Source organism: Astyanax mexicanus, chromosome 1 (genome assembly GCF_023375975.1).
Source record: "Astyanax mexicanus isolate ESR-SI-001 chromosome 1, AstMex3_surface, whole genome shotgun sequence".
Classification (NCBI taxonomy): Eukaryota; Metazoa; Chordata; class Actinopteri; order Characiformes; family Acestrorhamphidae; genus Astyanax; species Astyanax mexicanus.
This window is the reverse complement of record NC_064408.1, coordinates 125813540-125832242: the sequence shown is the minus strand read 5'-3', so window position 1 is coordinate 125832242 and position 18703 is coordinate 125813540. Positions and strand designations below refer to the sequence as shown.

Below are 18703 nucleotides of genomic sequence, written 5' to 3'. Positions count from 1 at the left end.
ATGAATTCATGAATTCCCAAGTTTACCAAGACATTTTGCAGGAAAGCTTAAGACCATCTGTCCCCCAACTGAAGCTCAACAGAGGATGGATGATGCAACAGAACAACGACCCAAAACATAGAAGTAAATCAACAACCGAACGACTTCAACAGAAGAAAATAAATAAATCCTCCTTCTGGAGAGTCCTGACCTCCTGAACCCAACTGAGATGCTGCAGCATCATGACCTCAAGAGAGCGATTCACACCAGATATCCCATAATATTATAGCTGAACTGAAACAGTTTAGTGAAGAGGAATGATCCAGAATTCCTCCTGACCGTTCTGCAGGTCTGATCTGCAGCTACAGGAAACGATTGGTCGAGGTTTTTGCTGCTAAAGGAGGATCAACCAGTTATTAAATCCAAACGTTCACATACCTATCCCTCCCCTCACTGTGAATATTAACATGTTGTGTTCAATAAAAACATGCAAATATATATGCAGAAATTCAAGTATAATCCCAACGGGTTCACATACTTTTTCTTGCTATTGTATATATATATATATATATATATTTATATTTCAGGTTCTCACCCAGTCTTTTGCTTCCTCCCTCAGACTGTGATGAATAATCTGAACCCTGTGTGGAAAACCTTCAAAACCTCCCTGAACTGCCTCTGCAGTGGAGACCACGAGAGAATACTGAAGGTGAGGAGATGATGAGAGAGAGAGAGAGAGAGAGAGAGAGAGAGAGAGAGTGCTGGAAAGTGGCGTTTAAGATGAACTCATTCAGAACAGTGGGGGTTTGAGATGATGATGAGATGATTGTGTGCATTTGCACATTAGTGTCCCATCTGTCTTAATAACATTCATATACATATCAATCAATCAATCAATCAATGCAACCTTTAGTTTGGTTGGTTGCTAAGGAGTTGCTGAGTGCTAACTGCTAAGTAAGGTGTTATCGTTAATCGTTGGTTTCTATGGCAGTTGCTTTGGTAATGGGTTTGTTACTATGCAGTTGCAAGAAGTTGCAAGGGTATCGGTGTTTGTTGTTTGGGTGTTTATATGTGACAGCTGCAGAGGTGTTGCACTGGTATAAGTGTTGGTTGCTAAGGTGTTAGTTAGTGGTAGCCTGTTAAACATGGTGGTGGGAGTGTTCTCCATGTTTTTTTTTTCTATCATATTCATGTTAACGCTGGTAAAATTAGTCAGTTCACATGATTGCCTCACTTGCAGCTTGTCCAGAAATGCATGTGTGACAGTGTAGAATAAGCCCATCTGTCTTATTATAATAACATTCATATACATATTAATCAATCAATCTATCAATCAATCAATCAATCAATCAACTTAACCTTTAGTTTCACTCAGGAATACGTTAAGGGAAACACACATTTACAACTCAGGTAAAATAAAATGTATGGCACCAAGTGGTCCAGCCACTATAATCTATAGATCACTGGTTTGAATCCGGATCATGCAGCTTGCCATCAGACACCAGAGCCCTGAGAGGGCACAGTTGGCTCTCTCTTGCTCTCTCTGGGTGGGTACAGTACAGTAGATGGCACTCTCTCTTTCCCCTCATCACTCCTAGGGTGATGTGGATCAGCACAAGGCTGCGTCTGTGAGCTGATGTATCAGAACCGAGTCGCTGCGCTTTCCTCCGAGCGTTAGCGCTGTGATGCTACTCGGCATATTCCATATGCAATTAAATTTTGATCTTTTAATCTAGTAACACATGAATTTAGCTATGTACTGGTTAACCTCAGGCAGCTTTACTTACTTTTTTTCTAATCTGAAGATGATTACAAAACTTATGTGACATTTAAAAAGCATGTTTTAAAAGAAAGTTCACTAATTCCTTTGATTTTCTCTGAAGAAAGTTTTTTTTCCAAGAAATGTTTGACATAATTGATATTTATGGATTTAAAAATAAAAAAATCACTACTTTTACAAGCAGTGGCTGAATTCACATGTAGGAGGCATGTGCTAGTATTCACCCTCCTGGTGTTGGAGGGGCATCACTGGTAATGAGGGGGGATATACAGCTGAGTAGCAGCTGAATGGGACAATCGGACGGATAAATTAGAGAGAAAAAATGGAAAAAATAAATAAAATAAAATAAATAAATTTTAAAATAAAAAAGAAGGATCTTCATAAACAATCCAATTAAAATTAAACAGTAAAAGCATTGGAAAAACAAACAGAATTAAAGGATAAGTGGACAGATTAAAATTTAAAGAAGTCAAATAAAGTGATAAATAGTAAAAATAATAATATAATCAGATAAAAAAATATGATAAGTACTTTTTATCATGTTTTACTACAACAAAAGTACATTTTTTAGGATGTGTTTAAAAGAAGAATGAGACCTGAAGCTCTTCATCACTTGATATCCTCTGTTTGTAGACGTCTTTTAAACGTTAAACTTTAAACGTTGTGAGAAAGAAAGGCAATGTTACACAATTGTAAATGCGCTACTGACTCAACTTTATTCGGAATACGTGTAGCTGCTTCCCGGATTTGTCGCTGTTTGTCAGGGCACGCTGGGTTGCCATATCCCAGGCTTATTAAACCTAAATCCCTCCACCCACCCGCCTCCTCTCCTCCTGAGCCGCTGTCGAATGCGGTTGCCATGGTGACCGGCTCGCTGGAGCCAAGCGGCGGAGTCCCGGAAGGTCCTGAAGGAGCTCAGGACGGAGACGCGAGGTCTTTGCCATGAGACGGCGGCGGTGATTGACGAGAGCCTGGCGGATCTGTAACGGCCTAACTGTTCACTTCCAACAGATCCGGGGGGAGTAGAGGGTCTTTACCTGCTGAAAAAACACGTTTCTCCTTTTTTATATTCAGAGGAGGTACATAAGAGATCATTTTCAACATTGCTGAGCCATTTCAGTAAACAGGGATTGCACTTTGCTATCGTAACGAAGGGAACAGTACATCTTTTGCAACTCGAAACATGCAAAAGGCATGTACTAGTTCTCTTAATTAATTAATCATGGGTGTGGTTAATTTTGGGCGTAATGTGAAATAAACCAAACAGAGTGTCTCTTGCTCATCATTCTCTTTAAGAGTAGATCAGGTGAGCTCTGACTTTGGTGGATTGCTATTGTAACGGTGCAGCTACCTGGATGTGTCCAACAAACTCTTCTCAGCAGAGGAAACTGAGCTGCTGGTTGACGCTGTGAAGGAGCTCCAGCAGCTTATTTACGGGAACAGCAAGATAGCGATGAACGTCTGACTGTTGGCATCTGTCTAGGTTGTATTCAGTCAGTGGAGCTCTTGCATTTTCTGCTACCAAGATAAAGATGCCAGATGCCAGTAACAGGAGTGAGTTCCAGTAACAGGAGTGAGATTAGTAACAGAAATGAGTTCCAGTAACAGAAGTGAGATTAGTAACAGAAATGAGTGTTAGTAACAGGGGTGAATTCCAGTAACAGGAGTGAGATTAGTAACAGAAATAAGTGTTAGTAACAGGAGTGAGTTCCAGTAACAGGAGTGAGATTAGTAACAGAAGTGAGATTAGTAACAGAAATGAGTGTTAGTAACAGGAGTGAGTTCCAGTAACAGGAGTGAGATTAGTAACAGAAATAAGTGTTAGTAACAGGAGTGAGTTCCAGTAACAGGAGTGAGATTAGTAACAGAAGTGAGATTAGTAACAGAAATGAGTGCCAGTAACAGGGGTGAGTTCCAGTAACAGGAGTGAGATTAGTAACAGAAATAAGTGTTAGTAACAGGAGTGAGTTCCAGTAACAGGAGTGAGATTAGTAACAGAAGTGAGATTAGTAACAGAAATAAGTGTTAGTAACAGGAATGAGTTCCAGTAACAGGAGTGAGTTCCAGTAACAGGAGTGAGATTAGTAACAGAAGTGAGATTAGTAACAGAAATGAGTGCCAGTAACAGGAGTGAGATTAGTAACAGGAGTGAGATTAGTAACAGAAGTGAGATTAGTAACAGAAATAAGTGTTAGTAACAGGAATGAGTTCCAGTAACAGGAGTGAGTTCCAGTAACAGGAGTGAGATTAGTAACAGAAGTGAGATTAGTAACAGAAATGAGTGCCAGTAACAGGAGTGAGATTAGTAACAGAAGTGAGATTAGTAACAGAAATGAGTGCCAGTAACAGGAGTGAGATTAGTAACAGAAATAAGTGTTAGTAACAGGAGTGAGTTCCAGTAACAGGAGTGAGATTCGTAACAGAAATTAGAAGTACATTGCAAGATATGAAGAATTATTTGGTTTAAAATCTGTTTCAGGTATGTTGCTCCCTAGATTTTCCCTCCAAAAATGCTCTATAAATATTTCTGAATATGTTCTGAATTAATTTGTCTAATCCTGTTGTGCGATAAGAGTATAAAATGCTTTCCTCTGTAAATTTTGGATATATTTTTATGAGAAAACGAGCTGTACGATCACAAACAAAAGTACTGTTTTTTAAAGAACACTCAGTGAGGGACTCATTCGATGGCCAAACGCTTTTCTCAGATATATAAATGAGATATATTTATATAATATTACAGGCTTCATTCCAGCGCTGGTCACTCAGCACCTCCTCCTCCTCTGTTAGAGCGGCTCTGTGGGAAGGTGGGAGGAAACAGGAAGTGGTTAGAGAGGAGAAGCGGCGCTCCCGCTGAGCGCTGATGACCGAGCCGAGCGGACGCTGAGCGGTTTTCTGGGTCTGATTGCGGCGGGAGTTTTTCTCGCCGTGTTTTTAGCAGGTTTTTATTACGCCTCCCGCTCAGCGCGGCGCTCCACGCCGGCCCGGTGAATTATAGAGCACTTTAAAAAGACCAGAACACGTTTAGAATCTGTTTCACAGTTAAATAGTTATTCACTGTGGGAATCTTGGCAGAGTGTCCGCGGTCTGGGTGACGTTAGCGTTAGCGTCGTGCTAATGAGGAAGCCGGGAGAGGTGTTTGTATTAGAGTTGTTTTGTTCTCGTCGGCTGAGAGTCAATATGAGGAAACACATTTTATACACGACTCAAAAACACAAAACCCAGAGAAACACAGACGATTAATTGCCTCCGTCTCCAGAGGATTATAAAACTGACCCCAGAACAGGAGCTGTGCACTACAGAACCTTTTTATATATATTAACGTGCCACAATGAACGAAAGAGAAAGAGAAAGTGCACTGTAAAAATTAAAAAGTTGGGAAAACTCAAAATTTCCTAAAGTTTTAAGGCCCAATAAAAACTTCAAATATAAGTCTCACTAACTTTACGTAAAAAAAAAAAAACAACAACTTTGAATTGAATAACTTTAAAAAACAAAACTAATTTAACCCGCCTATTATCTTTAAATGTGCAAACATCTTTTACAGTTGCAAGAAAAAATATGTGAATTCTTTGGGATTATACTTGAATTTCTGCATCAATTGGTCATTAGATGTGTTCTGATCTTTTCATCTAAGTCACAACAATAGACAAACACAGTCTGCTTAAACTAAAACCACACAATTTTTTAAAATTTATTTTGTGTTTATTGAATGTTAACATTCATGTATTCATGTATATTTGGATTTAATAACTGGTTGATCCTCCTTTAGCAGCAAAAACCTCAACCAATCGTTTCCTGTAGCTGCAGATCAGACCTGCAGAACGGTCAGGAGGAATTCTGGATCATTCCTCTTCACTAAACTGTTTCAGTTCAGCTATAATATTATGGGATATCTGGTGTGAATCTCTCTCTTGAGGTCATGATGCTGCAGCGTCTCAGTTGGGTTCAGGAGGTCAGGACTCTCCAGAAGGAGTATTAATTTATTTTCTTCTGTTGAAGTCGTTCGGTTGTTGATTTACTTCTATTGTATGTTTTGGGTCGTTGTTCTGTTGCATCATCCATCCTCTGTTGAGCTTCAGTTGGTGGACAGATGATCTTAGGTTTTTCTGCAAAATGTTTTGGTAAATTTGGAAATTCATTTTTCTGTTGATGACGACAATCCGTCCAGACCCTGAGGCAACAAAGCAGCTTCAAACCATGATGCCCCCTCCACCATGTTTCACAGTTGGGATGAGGTTTTGATGATGGTGTGCTGTGCCTTTTTTCTCCACACATAGCATTGTGTGTTTTCCTTCCAAACAACTCAATTTTGTTTCATCTGTCCACATTATATTTAGCCAGTGTTATTGGACAGCAATAGCTTCCTCCGTGGTGTCCTTCCATGAACTCCATTCTTGTTTTATATTTTCCTTATTGTAGATTTATCACCAAAAATGTTAGCATGTGTCAGAGATTTCTGTATTCAGTCTTCAGCTGACACTCTAGGATTCTTCCTCACCTCATTGATTCATCATTCTGCGCTGTGCTCTTACAGTCACCTTTACAGGACTTTACCACGCCTAGAGAGAGTAGCTCCAGTAACAGTGCTGAACTTTCTCCATTTGTAGAGCATGTTGTGTTCAATAAAACCATGCAAACATATAATTTGTTTGTGTGGTTTTAGTTTAAGCAGACTGTGTTTGTCTATTGTTGTGACTTAGATGAAGATCAGAACACATTTAATGATTAATTTTAAACTACAGAAAATGATTATATGATAATGCAAGTTTATATCACATGCTATATTTGTTTGTTGACCACTAATAAAGACATTTAAAAACATAAAAAGATAATAACCTGCTGCTGTACAAACCTTTAATATGATGTCTGCATTACCACTATGTTGTGTGAACTATCAGTATGTTTGTATGAACCATATATTCCTCCACATTTATAATGAGAAATATACTACAGTGTTTCTTGCAGTAATACAGTAATAATTATGTGATTTTACACTGTGAGATACATTATCTAATAAAAAATACGGAAAAAACAATATAGACATTTAGAGCATTTATTTGCAGAAAATGAGAAATGGCTGAAATAACAAAAAAAAAAAAAGATGCAGAGCTTTCAGACCTCAAATAGTTTTAAGAGCTCAGAAATAATCAATATTTGGTGGAATAACCCTGGGTGGTTTTTAATCACAGTTTTCATGCATCTTGGCATCATGTTCTCCTCCACCAGTCTTACACACTGCTTTTGGATAACTTTATGCTGCTTTACTCCTGGTGCAAAAATTCAAGCAGTTCAGTTTGGTGGTTTGATGGTTTGTGATCATCCATCTTCCTCTTGATTATATTCCAGAGATTTTCAATTTGGTAAAATCAAAGAAACTCATCATTTTTAAGTGGTATCTTATTTTTTTTTACATAGCTGTATGTATATCAATCAATCAATCAATCAACCTTTATTTTCACTCAGGAAGAAACATTGAGGGTGACCCTCAATTACAATGTTGCCGAGCCTTTATAACATCAAAGGGATTGAACACATTTAATAATAATTTAGAAATAATAAGAAATAAAATAGTAAAAAATAAATAAGTAAATAAAAAAAAATAAATAAATAAAAGTACACATTTTAAATCAACATTTAATAAAAATATATATGTAAAACAGAAAATTCTAAAATACCATAAAAAAATGTGTAAAATATAAAAGAAGTAAATAGATAATAGTAGAAGTAAAGTAAAACCCACCCAAACCTAAAAACCCTGAGCGAATGTGAATTGGCAAAAATATTTCTTGGTGAAGGAAAAACAGCACCTCTCGCTGCCAAATATGTGGCAACTTGTCACCGCCTGAAGGACAGTGAGTAACTCCCCTTAATAAACAACTATTAATATTATTATACTTGATCATTATAATCACTATAATTTTTTTATTATTACTATTGTTATTATTATTGTTGTTTTTACTATTATCATCATTGTTATTATTATTATTGTGATTTATTATTATTATTATTATTATTATTATTATTATTATTATTTCTTTAATTAATTGATGTTTATGTTTCATCATTGTTTCACTATAGGTTCGGTTTTGATATTTGTGTGCTTTGGCAACATTGTTTTTTTTTAAAGCAGTCATGCTAATAAAGCCAATTGGAATAGAATAGAAAAATAGAGAGAGAGAGAGAGAGAGAGAGGGAGAGGGGGAGAGAGAGAGAGAGAGAGAGAGAGAGAGAGAGAGAGAGAGAGAGTGTTTTAAAAGCACTCAGTGGTAGTTGTGGTGAGGCGGTGTGCCGGGGGGCTGCCGTGGTATAAGTGGTCCTGTGGTTGTTTTATTCATGCGCTGTTTAAAGTAGGAATTTGGGTCAAACTCAGAGGGAGAACCAGGTCATACTGAAGAAATAAAAACACTAAACTCTTTAAAAATACAGAGTAAAGCTGCTACTCACACTGGAGTAGAACCAGAAATATAAAAATGCTAAAAATACTGATGCTATTTAGAGGCATAACCGTCATTAAACGCCTTTAAATCTGAAACGTCCCCTTTTATATCTATTCTTTTTATTGAGTCGTGCAAGAATACGTTCTATTTAATGGATAGAAGAATAAACATACCACTGATATTCCACTCCAGGTTTTCTACAGCTGGTTGATTAAAACTTCTACATGTGTTTGTGGGAAACTGGAGGAGGTCCCATCAGCCCCGTCGCCATCATCATCACAATGTCCACATTAAGCTAAAAAACATATATATTTTTAGTTATATGGCCTCAAATTGAACCCTAAGAACATAAGTGTATTTACTAAATAAAAAACAAAACGAAATACATCCACTTATAAACCTCAGGCTGTCACATAGCTCTCTGTGTCTCTCCCACCTGTGTTCATTTGTAGCTCCGCCCCCTCGTTATCTGTTCCCAGGTGTTTCCTGTTTCCTGTTCCCTCCATGTGTATTTAAGTCCTGTGTTAATAATGTTAAATAAAACTCAAAACAAGATACATGAACAGACAGGATTACTAGAATAAAAAATATATATATATGCTTAGTTGTACTTAAAACATATTGAGAGATGTTTAAGAATGCTGTAAATATATAAAAAGTATATTAATATTACGCTTTCATCAAATGTTTGAAAGTAAACTTTAATCATACTTTTAAAAAAAAGTACAATATAGTGCATTTAAAATAAATCGACTATTATGAAGCACACTTTTAGTTGAATGTAATTTAATATACTTCTAAAATACGTATTTCAAAATATACTTTTGTACCTTTTTTTTTAGCAAAGTGTGTTAAAAAAACAACTGTTACAGTATTTCACTTAAAGCGCAATGTATCATGTAACTTTTTAGAAAGTGAATCAAATTACTATATCTAATTTTAAAAAATAGTAATGTAATAAATCACATATATTAACATTTAAGTCTTAAAACCGAGTTAAAGTTACTTAAATTTATCTGAAATTAAATTTACTTAAAAAAAAAAAAAGCAAATTCAGAAAGTTGTGAAACTTTTTTTAAATAAATTTTCCTCATTGTTTTTTTCAGTGTGTGTAACGGTCTTTAGATGTTTAGTAGATGTTGAGCTGAGTCTGGATGTGTGAAGATCAGAGCGAGGAGGAATTCTCGGGGGCTCAATAAGCCAGTAATTATCTAATGATGATGTTGATTATGTTGATGATTTTGATGAGGATGGTAAATTGGATAATGAACAATGATGGCTGTCTAAACACAGCATAATCTGGATGAATTGATTCACTAATGATATCATTAATTTTCTCTCTGGGATTAATTTTATATGCGATTGATTTTGCTTGTGGGATCTGGTGGTGGTTCAGCGTGAACATCGAGCTTCATAGAGACGTTTCTGCACTGAGTAGATCCTCCTGCAGAAACGTCTAACTTCTATCTAACGAGTATTAATTCATAAATAAATACAGAATAAAATAATTGTATTTTGATTTTACCAAATTAAAAACCTCTGGAATATAATCAAGAGGAAGATGGATGATCACAAGCCATCAAACCACCAAACTGAACTGCTTGAATTTTTGCACCAGGAGTAAAGCAGCATAAAGTTATCCAAAAGCAGTGTGTAAGACTGGTGGAGGAGAACATGATGCCAAGATGCATGAACAAAAAGCTGTGTCTTATTTCAGCCATTTCTCATCAAATTTTCTGCAAATAAATGCTCTAAATGACAATATTTCAATATTTTTATTTGTTATTTGGGAGAAATGTTGTCTGTAGTTTATAGAATAAAACAACAATGTTCATTTTACTCAAACATAAACTGCTTCAGAAACTGAATTTTCCATATTTCCATGCATGAACCTTTATTTGGGGCTGTTTCTGCATTTTTCAAATATCATCACGTTGAGTTTTTAACAAGAGGAAATTTGGCTGCCGTTTATATTAAACCCCTGACATTTTCTTCTTCTGTATTTTCATTTTATCACTCGTTATTTTTCATCACTAAAATTTGGCTTCACTCTTCTCTCTCGCAATCAAAGCCTTTAAAAAACACACACAATGCACTCATCCTCAATGCACTTCCTTTCTCTATCAGTCTTGCTTTCAAACTTTTTTCTTTTCCTTTTTCCCCTGTTATCTCATCTTCCCCCAATTATCCCCTTTTCTCCATCCCCCAGCACCCTCCGCCAAATCCCTGTAACTGTAATCCCCCTTAACTATACTCACAAAAGACAAAAAACAAGAAAAAAACTAGTAACTGTTGTAATGTGTAAATAATCAAATAAATAAACAATAAAGTACTAATAGTCCTCCGAAGAGGGGGGGTGGTGGCGGGCCAAAAAAAAAAAAAGGAATCACACTGTTTAGCCCATTTGGCTTCCTCTTCTCCCCCTCCTCTAAACCCATACATCACCCAGTGCCTTGCTACTAATGTGGCAAAAAGATTAAAGATTACATTTATTGTTATTTAAATTAATATTTTTTGTTACCACTCCACCTAAAGCAACAGGTGCCGATAAATCAAATTGTTGGTCAATAATGTTGGAAAACATATCAAATATTGATTATTTTAGCAACCACCATAGATACCATAGCAATACCATAGCAACCACCACAGACACCATAACAAAACACTTAAGAAACAATTTTGAAACTACATAGCAACCAACACGGATACAATAGCAACACCGTAGCCACCACCTAGCAACCACTAAGCAACACCTGCAAAAGTGTTGGAATTCCACAATTTTAGCCAAAACTTTTTGGACTTGAATTTTAGTATTTAGCCGAAAGTCAGCAGCATAGCAACCACTTTTCATTTTAACTTTTCAGCGTTATTAACGCATCTTTCCAAGACAACTTAAAGTTTGTTCACGAATTTTCCCTTTCTAGTGTGGCTGAGTTTAGTATTAATCTACAATGCTGAACATTTTAAAACATTTTAAAAAGTTTAAGGTGTGTCTACAGTTTTTACTGGTACTGTCCATGTCCACAAACACTAGAAGGAACTCTGGTAGAACACAGTGGTAAAAACTAATGTTTGCACCGGGAGTAAAGCAGCATAAAGTTATCCAAAAGCAGTGTGTAAGACTGGTGGAGGAGGAGAACATGATGCCAAGATGCATAAAAAAAACTGTGATTAAAAACCAACCAGGGTTATTCCTCCAAATATTGATTATTTCTGAACTCTTAAAACTTTATGAATATGAACTTCTTGTTTTCTTTGCATTATTTGAGGTCTGAAAGCTCTGCATCTTTTTTTGTTATTTCATTTCAGCCATTTCTCATTTTCTGTAAATAAATGCTCTAAATGAGAATATTTTTATTTGGAATTTGGGAGAAATGTTGTCTGTAGTTTATAGAATAAAACAACAATGTTAATTTTACTCAAACATAAACCTATAAATAGCAAAATCAGAGAAACTGATTCAGAAACTGAAGTGATCTCTGGTTCTGTTCTGTTCTCAGTGCACTGTGTGGGATTGGGACTCGAATGGGAAGCATGATTTTATAGGCGAGTTTGAAGCTACCTTCAAAGAGATGCGAGGAGCGATCGACGGAAAACAGGTAAGAGACTCACCTGCACCTATAAACTCATTAAAACTGACAGCCAATCAGGTGTATTAAAGCATTTTGTAGCAGTTTTGACAAAAGAACGAAGGTATGGTTCCATTATCGGAACATCAGAGGATCAATTCTTAGTGATGCCACAGCCAACCGTCAGTGACCGGAGTTTCAGAGATCATCTCCAGCCCAGTGTGGGAGATGTACGCCTGGCATGGGGATCTGATGTAACAGAATTAGCATTCAAAATTAGCAATTAGTAATTAGTCGTGTTGGAAGACCTTGTTAGCATCCATCCTGCTAGCACTCGTAGCATTGTGTGATGGGGAATTTTAGATAGTTACGATGATTATATTTTCCCTCAGAAGTACCTCAGAGTTCCTTTTACTGAAAAACCACCCCACACTATAATCATAATGATCCCCCCTCAACCAAACTTTACACTTGGCGCAATGTAATCAGACAAGTACCGTTCATCTGACAACCGTCCAATCTAGACTCATCTATCAGATTGCTAGCCAATGCTAGTGTCTTTTAGCTGACGTGACAATAAAAGTAGCAATTAGCATTTTCTTCCATGTTTGTAGGGTTCCAGTGTTGTTTTGTTCGTTGCAATATTAAAAGAATTAGTTAGCTGGCTAATGCTGAATTCAAGTCTCAGTTCCTTTTATTGAAAAACATTCCCACACAATAATCATAATCCCCCCTTAACCAAACCAAACTATCAAATGATTTCAGAGAAGTACTGTTGACCTGGCAACCGCCAAACCCAGGCTCGTCCATCAGATTGCTAGCCAGTGCTAGCGCTTGCTAGCTAACATAACAACAAAATGAGAAATTACCGTTTTCTTTGGTGCTTTGTTAGTTGCAGTTTTAAAAAAAGCAGTTAGCTGGCTAAAGCTAAATTTCATTTACCTCAGAAGTCAGAGTTCCTTTCACTGAAAAACAACCCCACACAATAATCATTATCCCCCCTCAACCAAACTTTAGTCTTGGCACACTGCATTTAAACACATTCCGTTCTCCTGGCAACCGCCAAACCCAGACTCATCCATCAGATTTCTAGCCAGTGCTAGCGCTTGTTAGCTGACATAACAACAAAATTAGCAATTAGTGTTGTCTTTGAAATGTGCAGCATTCCAGTGTAGCTTTGTTAGTTGTGGTTTTTAAATGAGTAGTTAGCTCGCTAATGTTGTATTTCATTTACCTCAGTAAATGAGTCTCAGTTCCTTTTATTGAAAAACAACCCCACACAATAATCATAATCCCCCCTCAACCAAACCAAACAGTCAAATCCTTTCAGAGAAATACTGTTCACTTGGCAACCGCCAAACCCAGAGTCATCCATTCGATTGCTAATTTGCTGACATGATAAAAATAGCAAATAGCATTTTCTTTCAAGTGTGTAGAGTTCCAGGGATGTCTTGTTAGTTGCAGTTTTAAAAGAAGCACTTTGTTGGCTAATGCTAAATTCCATTTACCTTAAAAGTCACAGTTCCTTTTATTGAAAAACAACTCAAACCATAAACATTATCCCCCCTCAACCAAACTTTACACTCGGCGCAATGCAGTCAGACAAGTACCATTCTCCTAGCAACCGTCAAACCCAGAGTCATCCATTAGATTGCAAGCCAGTGCTAGCGCTTGTTAGCTAACGTAACAACAAAATTAGCAATTAGCGTTATATTCCAAGTGTGTAGAGTTCCAGTGGTGTTTTGTTAGTTGCACTTTTAGAAGAAGCAGTTAGCTTACATTTACCTCAGAAGTACTGTTTTGTACTATTTTTGTGATTTTATCACATTCTACAGTATTTTTGTGCATCCAATCAGCATGGAAACATGTAGAAACTATTAAAACTTTTATAGTACTACTGATTTTATCACTGCCACCGTGGATTCTGAACTCTGGGTTGGTGAGTTCTTCCCAATTTTAGAAAAGGGAAACTGACTTGTTTAACTTAAAATTCCAGTACAAATTTACTATTGTATTTTTCATACATAAGGTGCACCAAATTATAAGGCGCTTTTTATGTGACACTAGTAAGGAACAGGGGTGTTGCTATGTTTTCCTTCTAATTCAGCAGGTCTGTAAACCGGTAAAGTTAAGCTAGGTAAAAAACACTGTGATTCTTAAAAAAAAAAAAAAAAAAAAAAAAAAAAGTTTTTTTTTTTAAAGTAAAACGATTTCTGGATGTTAATTTACACAGATTTCTCTTCTGAAAACTGTTTATTTGGGTGAGTAAAGTTCTTACATTTATTTACAGTAAGCTTAGATTTATAGATTCCCACTAAGCTAATCCTAATGCTGCTCCAGCAGTGTTAGCCGGGGTTAACAGCAAGCTATAGACGGATAATTATCACCTCTGAATGATGAAAAAGCAAGCACTTAGCGCAGTTAGCAGGTGCTAGCTCGGGATAGCAGCAGGCTATAGACCGAAATTAATCACCTCTGAATGACTAAACAGCTAGCGCTTAGCATGGTTAGCGGCTAATGCTAATACTGTTGGAGAACTAAACTGAAACTCCTGTATAACTCTGTACTTCAGCAGAGTGACTTTACTGCTCCTTAATACCTGACTGATAGAATTCATACATAAGGAGCACCGGATTATAAACAGCTCTGATGATTTTTGTGAAAATTAAAGGATTTTAAGTGCAGCTTACAGTGCGAAAAAAAAAACAGTAATTAGAACTTATAACTTCTGAAATCTGAGTTTGATTAAAACGCAGCACGGCAGTAAGGCTAGCATCTTTAAAAATGACTAATTAGAGATCAAAACTCTTAAATTATCTGTGAATAGTGTAAAACGTGTGAGTTCCACAGGTCAGCGGAGAGGGATTTTATCTGAGAAGATCTGGAGGCAGGTTTGAGTTATAAAACAGGAAAAGATGACTTAGCGTTGGACTGAAATGAGCAGATGGAGGAGATGAAGGGTTATATAAGTGGAGCTGGATCTGAGCCACATCAGAACTTGTGTTATTAATCACAGATTCACGTGGTTTTAGTGAGAAGATCATGCCAGTGAAGGACTGCTTTTATCTTGGAAACGAGTAGAAACGAATGTTCCATTTCAACATATTCCAAGACCGAATAACATCTCATTATTTTTTATGATGATAATTATGAATTTGTGTATCACATCTGAAGAAGCTGAAGCATTGCTCCTAGACTTTAATTTATTTTGTCTTATCAAATATATGGACGTTTTAGACGTCCTATGAAACTAGCGCTGGGCGATTTTCTCGATTCATGCGGTTCATTTGAATTACAGTTTTAATGTGATTTTTAAAACGAGGTAATCACGATTTTGCATCTTTACATAGATATTTTATCTGTTTAATCTAAAATATCCAAAAATGCTCCTCAAAATGTCATCTCTATAAGACTCTATAAACATATTTATAACACTTGCATTCATAAGGCATTATAAACATGGCTATACATATTTATAAAACTCTATAATTCGTCACAGCCATGTTTATTATTCATCACGAACTGTGATTATAATGCATTAATAGCTGTAGTGTTTATAACATGTTATACGTCAACACCAAGAAACTTGGTAGACTTTATCATGACTAAAACAGCTTCCAACTATTCCAAATATATTTTTAACCACTCATGAATTATAATTGTCTTAAATATAATATTAGTTATAGTCAATTATAATGTATTATAACAGGTCTTTGTGCACTCTAAGTAGTAAGTAGGTTATGCATTTTTATAAATATTTAAAGCCATGTTTATAATGCCTTATGAATGCATTATAATATATTATGAATGTAGTTATAGAGTCTAATAAAGATGACATTCATAGAAAGTGTTACCCTGAAGTGTTTATCCATCTTACCTTGTTTACCGGCTCCTCCCCCAAACTAACCTGCGCATATTTTCTAAACATTCCGCTCGCTCATTATAATGCGTATAAGCTATAATTGAGGATAAGATGTTATAATATTTAACGTAAGTAGAATTAATAAGCGTTTAAAATTAATTATAGAATGCTTTTAATTTAAGGCAGCTTTTTGTATAAGATCTTGGTTTTGACATAAAACATCTTAGAAACAGCTGATGATGTATTATGATTACAGCAAGTCATAAAGCACTGTGTAAAAGCAGTGTGTAAGATGCATGAAAACTGTGATTAAAACCCATTTTTTCCCACCAAATATTGATTTCAGAACTCTTAAAACTTTATGAATATGAACTTGTTTTCTTTGCATTATTTGAGGTCTGAAAGTTCTGCATCTTTTTTGTTATTTCAGCCATTTCTCATTTTCTGTAAATAAATGCTCTAAATGACAATATTTTTATTTGTAATTTGGGAGAAATGTTGTCTGTAATTTTACTCAAACATAAACCTATAAATAGCAAAATCAGAGAAACTGATTCAGAAACTGTAAAAAGTGCTCTCTTCATTTTGTTGTACAGAGCTGTATGTATAGTTATGTTTATAATGCTTTATGAATGCATTATAAAGTGTTAATAGGTTTAAAGAGTCTAATAGACGTGTAATGATTAGGAAGTGTTATTGGTGTCAGTGTTACAGTACTGGAGATGAGCTCAGTCTGACTGATGAAAAGGTAAAGTGTGTAGAGTCTTCCAGCTTCAGGACACCAGCGCTACATGCTAATTATACAGAATTCAATCCAGAGACAGCGGGAACATCTTCATCTCTCTCTGTCTCTCTCTCTCTCTCTCTCTCTCTCTCTCCCCCCCCCCCCTCTCTCTCTCTCTCTCTCTCTCTCTCTCTCTGTCTCTCTCTCTCTCTCTCTCTCTCTCTCTCCTCTCCCTCTCCCTCTCTCTCTCTCTGTCTCTCTCTGTCTCTCTCTGTCTCTCTCTGTCTCTCTCTCTCTCTCTCTCCCTCTCCCTCTCCCTCTCTCTCTCTCTGTCTCTCTCTGTCTCTCTCTGTCTCTCTCTCTCTCTCTCTCTCTCTGTCTCTCTCCCTCTCTCTCTCTCTCTCTCTCTCTCTCTCTGTCTCTCTCTCTCTCTCTCTCTCTCTCTCTCTCTCTGTCTCTCTCTGTCTCTCTCTCTCTCTCTGTCTCTCTCCCTCTCTCTCTCTCTGTCTCTCTCTGTCTCTGTCTCTCTCTCTGTCTCTGTCTCTCTCTCCCTCTCTCTCTCCCTCTCTCTCTCTGTCTCTCTCTCTCTGTCTCTCTCTGTCTCTCTCTGTCTCTCTCTCTCTCTCTGTCTCTCTCCCTCTCTCTCTCTCTGTCTCTCTCTCTCTCTCGTGACTCGGGGGGCAGGAATATCAGGTGTAATTGCAGTACAGTAGAGATGGTCCTGCTGTTTTCACTGCTATAATTGTGTCTCGTGCATTTCAGCACCCTGGAGCTGCAGGACCCACCCGGCAGATTCCCTCACTCTTCAAAACATTTACACAGAAAAAAAGAAAAAGAGAGAAATTAATTTAACCCTCCTGCTTTTCTCCAATTTAATAACACCCTTTATTCTCTGGGTCAATATATGATCCCATCAATTTATCTCCAAAAAAATTATTATAATTCCAGATTATTAAACATGTTAGCAAGGTTTACTTACCCGTTTTTGGTACCACTTTAAAATAAGGCTACCTTTATAAATGGGTTTATAAATGGTTTACAATTAGTTTATTAATGGTTAATAATGATTTTGTAAATGCCTTAAAAATCTTTCAGTAATAATCAGTTATAACACATACATAGAAAAGGCAACACAGAAAGAACCCACAGTCATCTTTATTGTTGCCCTTTCTACGTACAGTATGTGTTATAACTGATTATTACTGATTTTTAAGGCATTTACAACCTAATTAGTAACCATTAATAAACTAGTTGTAAACCATTTATAAACCCTTTATAAAGCTAGTCTTATTTCAAAGTGGTCCCTTTTTTGTGTTTATTTGACAAATTATTAACAGTTCTGGTAATATTATTATAAGTGGTTTATTACTGTTATGTAAGTCTTATAAGTATTGTGTTGTTAAGCCAGGCCTTAAAACTGAAGGTAGTTTTAGAGGACGATACTAAAATTTAATGTAATAGTGAACTCGACATTATTACCACACAAATATGTGTAAAATATTGAGATTTCTTATTTTTTACTCCAATAAAAGAGCCTAATAAAACAGACATTGAAGTTGATATACATTTGAAACATCTTATATTTTACTAATTTTACTTATTGTCTTTATCAGATCAGGAGAAGACGATAAATATGAATCACAAAACTAAAGATAACAGGAGGGTTAAAGTAGAAGTCTGTAGAATCTGAAGTGTAATGGCCTGAAATAGATTACAATGGACATCATGTATTTACTTTTTTTCTTCTTTTTAATGATTTGTTGCACAAAAAAATGAATGAGTCTTGTTGACCATCAGAATAGACCATGAACCACCCAATGAGAAAGTTTACCAGCCAATGAAACAATGGCTTAACCCCGCCCACCGCACTATAAAAAAAGAAAAAACACTGCAACGTAATACAGTAGAGCATGGCAGCGTTAGAACCAACGAGGCAAGATAAAGACCTAAACTTACTCTAAAACTACTCCTAAAACTACAAAATAGCTCATCTAGTTCAAAAAAGTGGATTTTAGACTGGCCTAGTCAATCATCAGACCTAATCCCTAATATATATATATATATATATATATATAATAGGGGTGTCACGATTCTCTAAATCCTCGATTCGATTTTATTGCCGATTTTAGGATCACGATTCGATTCGATTCTCGATTTTCTTTTTTCTTTTTTTTACAGCAGACAGGTCTATGCCAGTTTTAGATTAGTCTATGGTCAGTCATTGGTTTGATTCATCAAATTTACAATATCTTATTTCAAAAGGTGAGCTTGATATAAGTGATGCAAAGTGATACAAGTGATCTGTAATACACCACATCAGGCACTAATGATCAAATTTAAATAATTTAA

The 18703-nt window shown here is 36.2% G+C and overlaps 1 protein-coding gene across 1 annotated transcript in view; it reads left to right on the top strand.

The window, feature by feature from the left end:
- cpne4a (copine IVa) overlaps nt 1-18703 on the top strand; it is a 111993-nt gene that overhangs the window by 65035 nt on the left and 28255 nt on the right. The window contains exons 7-8 of the mRNA XM_022662075.2: nt 599-688; nt 11700-11798. Of these exons, the coding sequence (XP_022517796.1) occupies nt 599-688; nt 11700-11798 (189 nt within the window). The remainder of the gene's footprint in view (nt 1-598; nt 689-11699; nt 11799-18703) is intronic.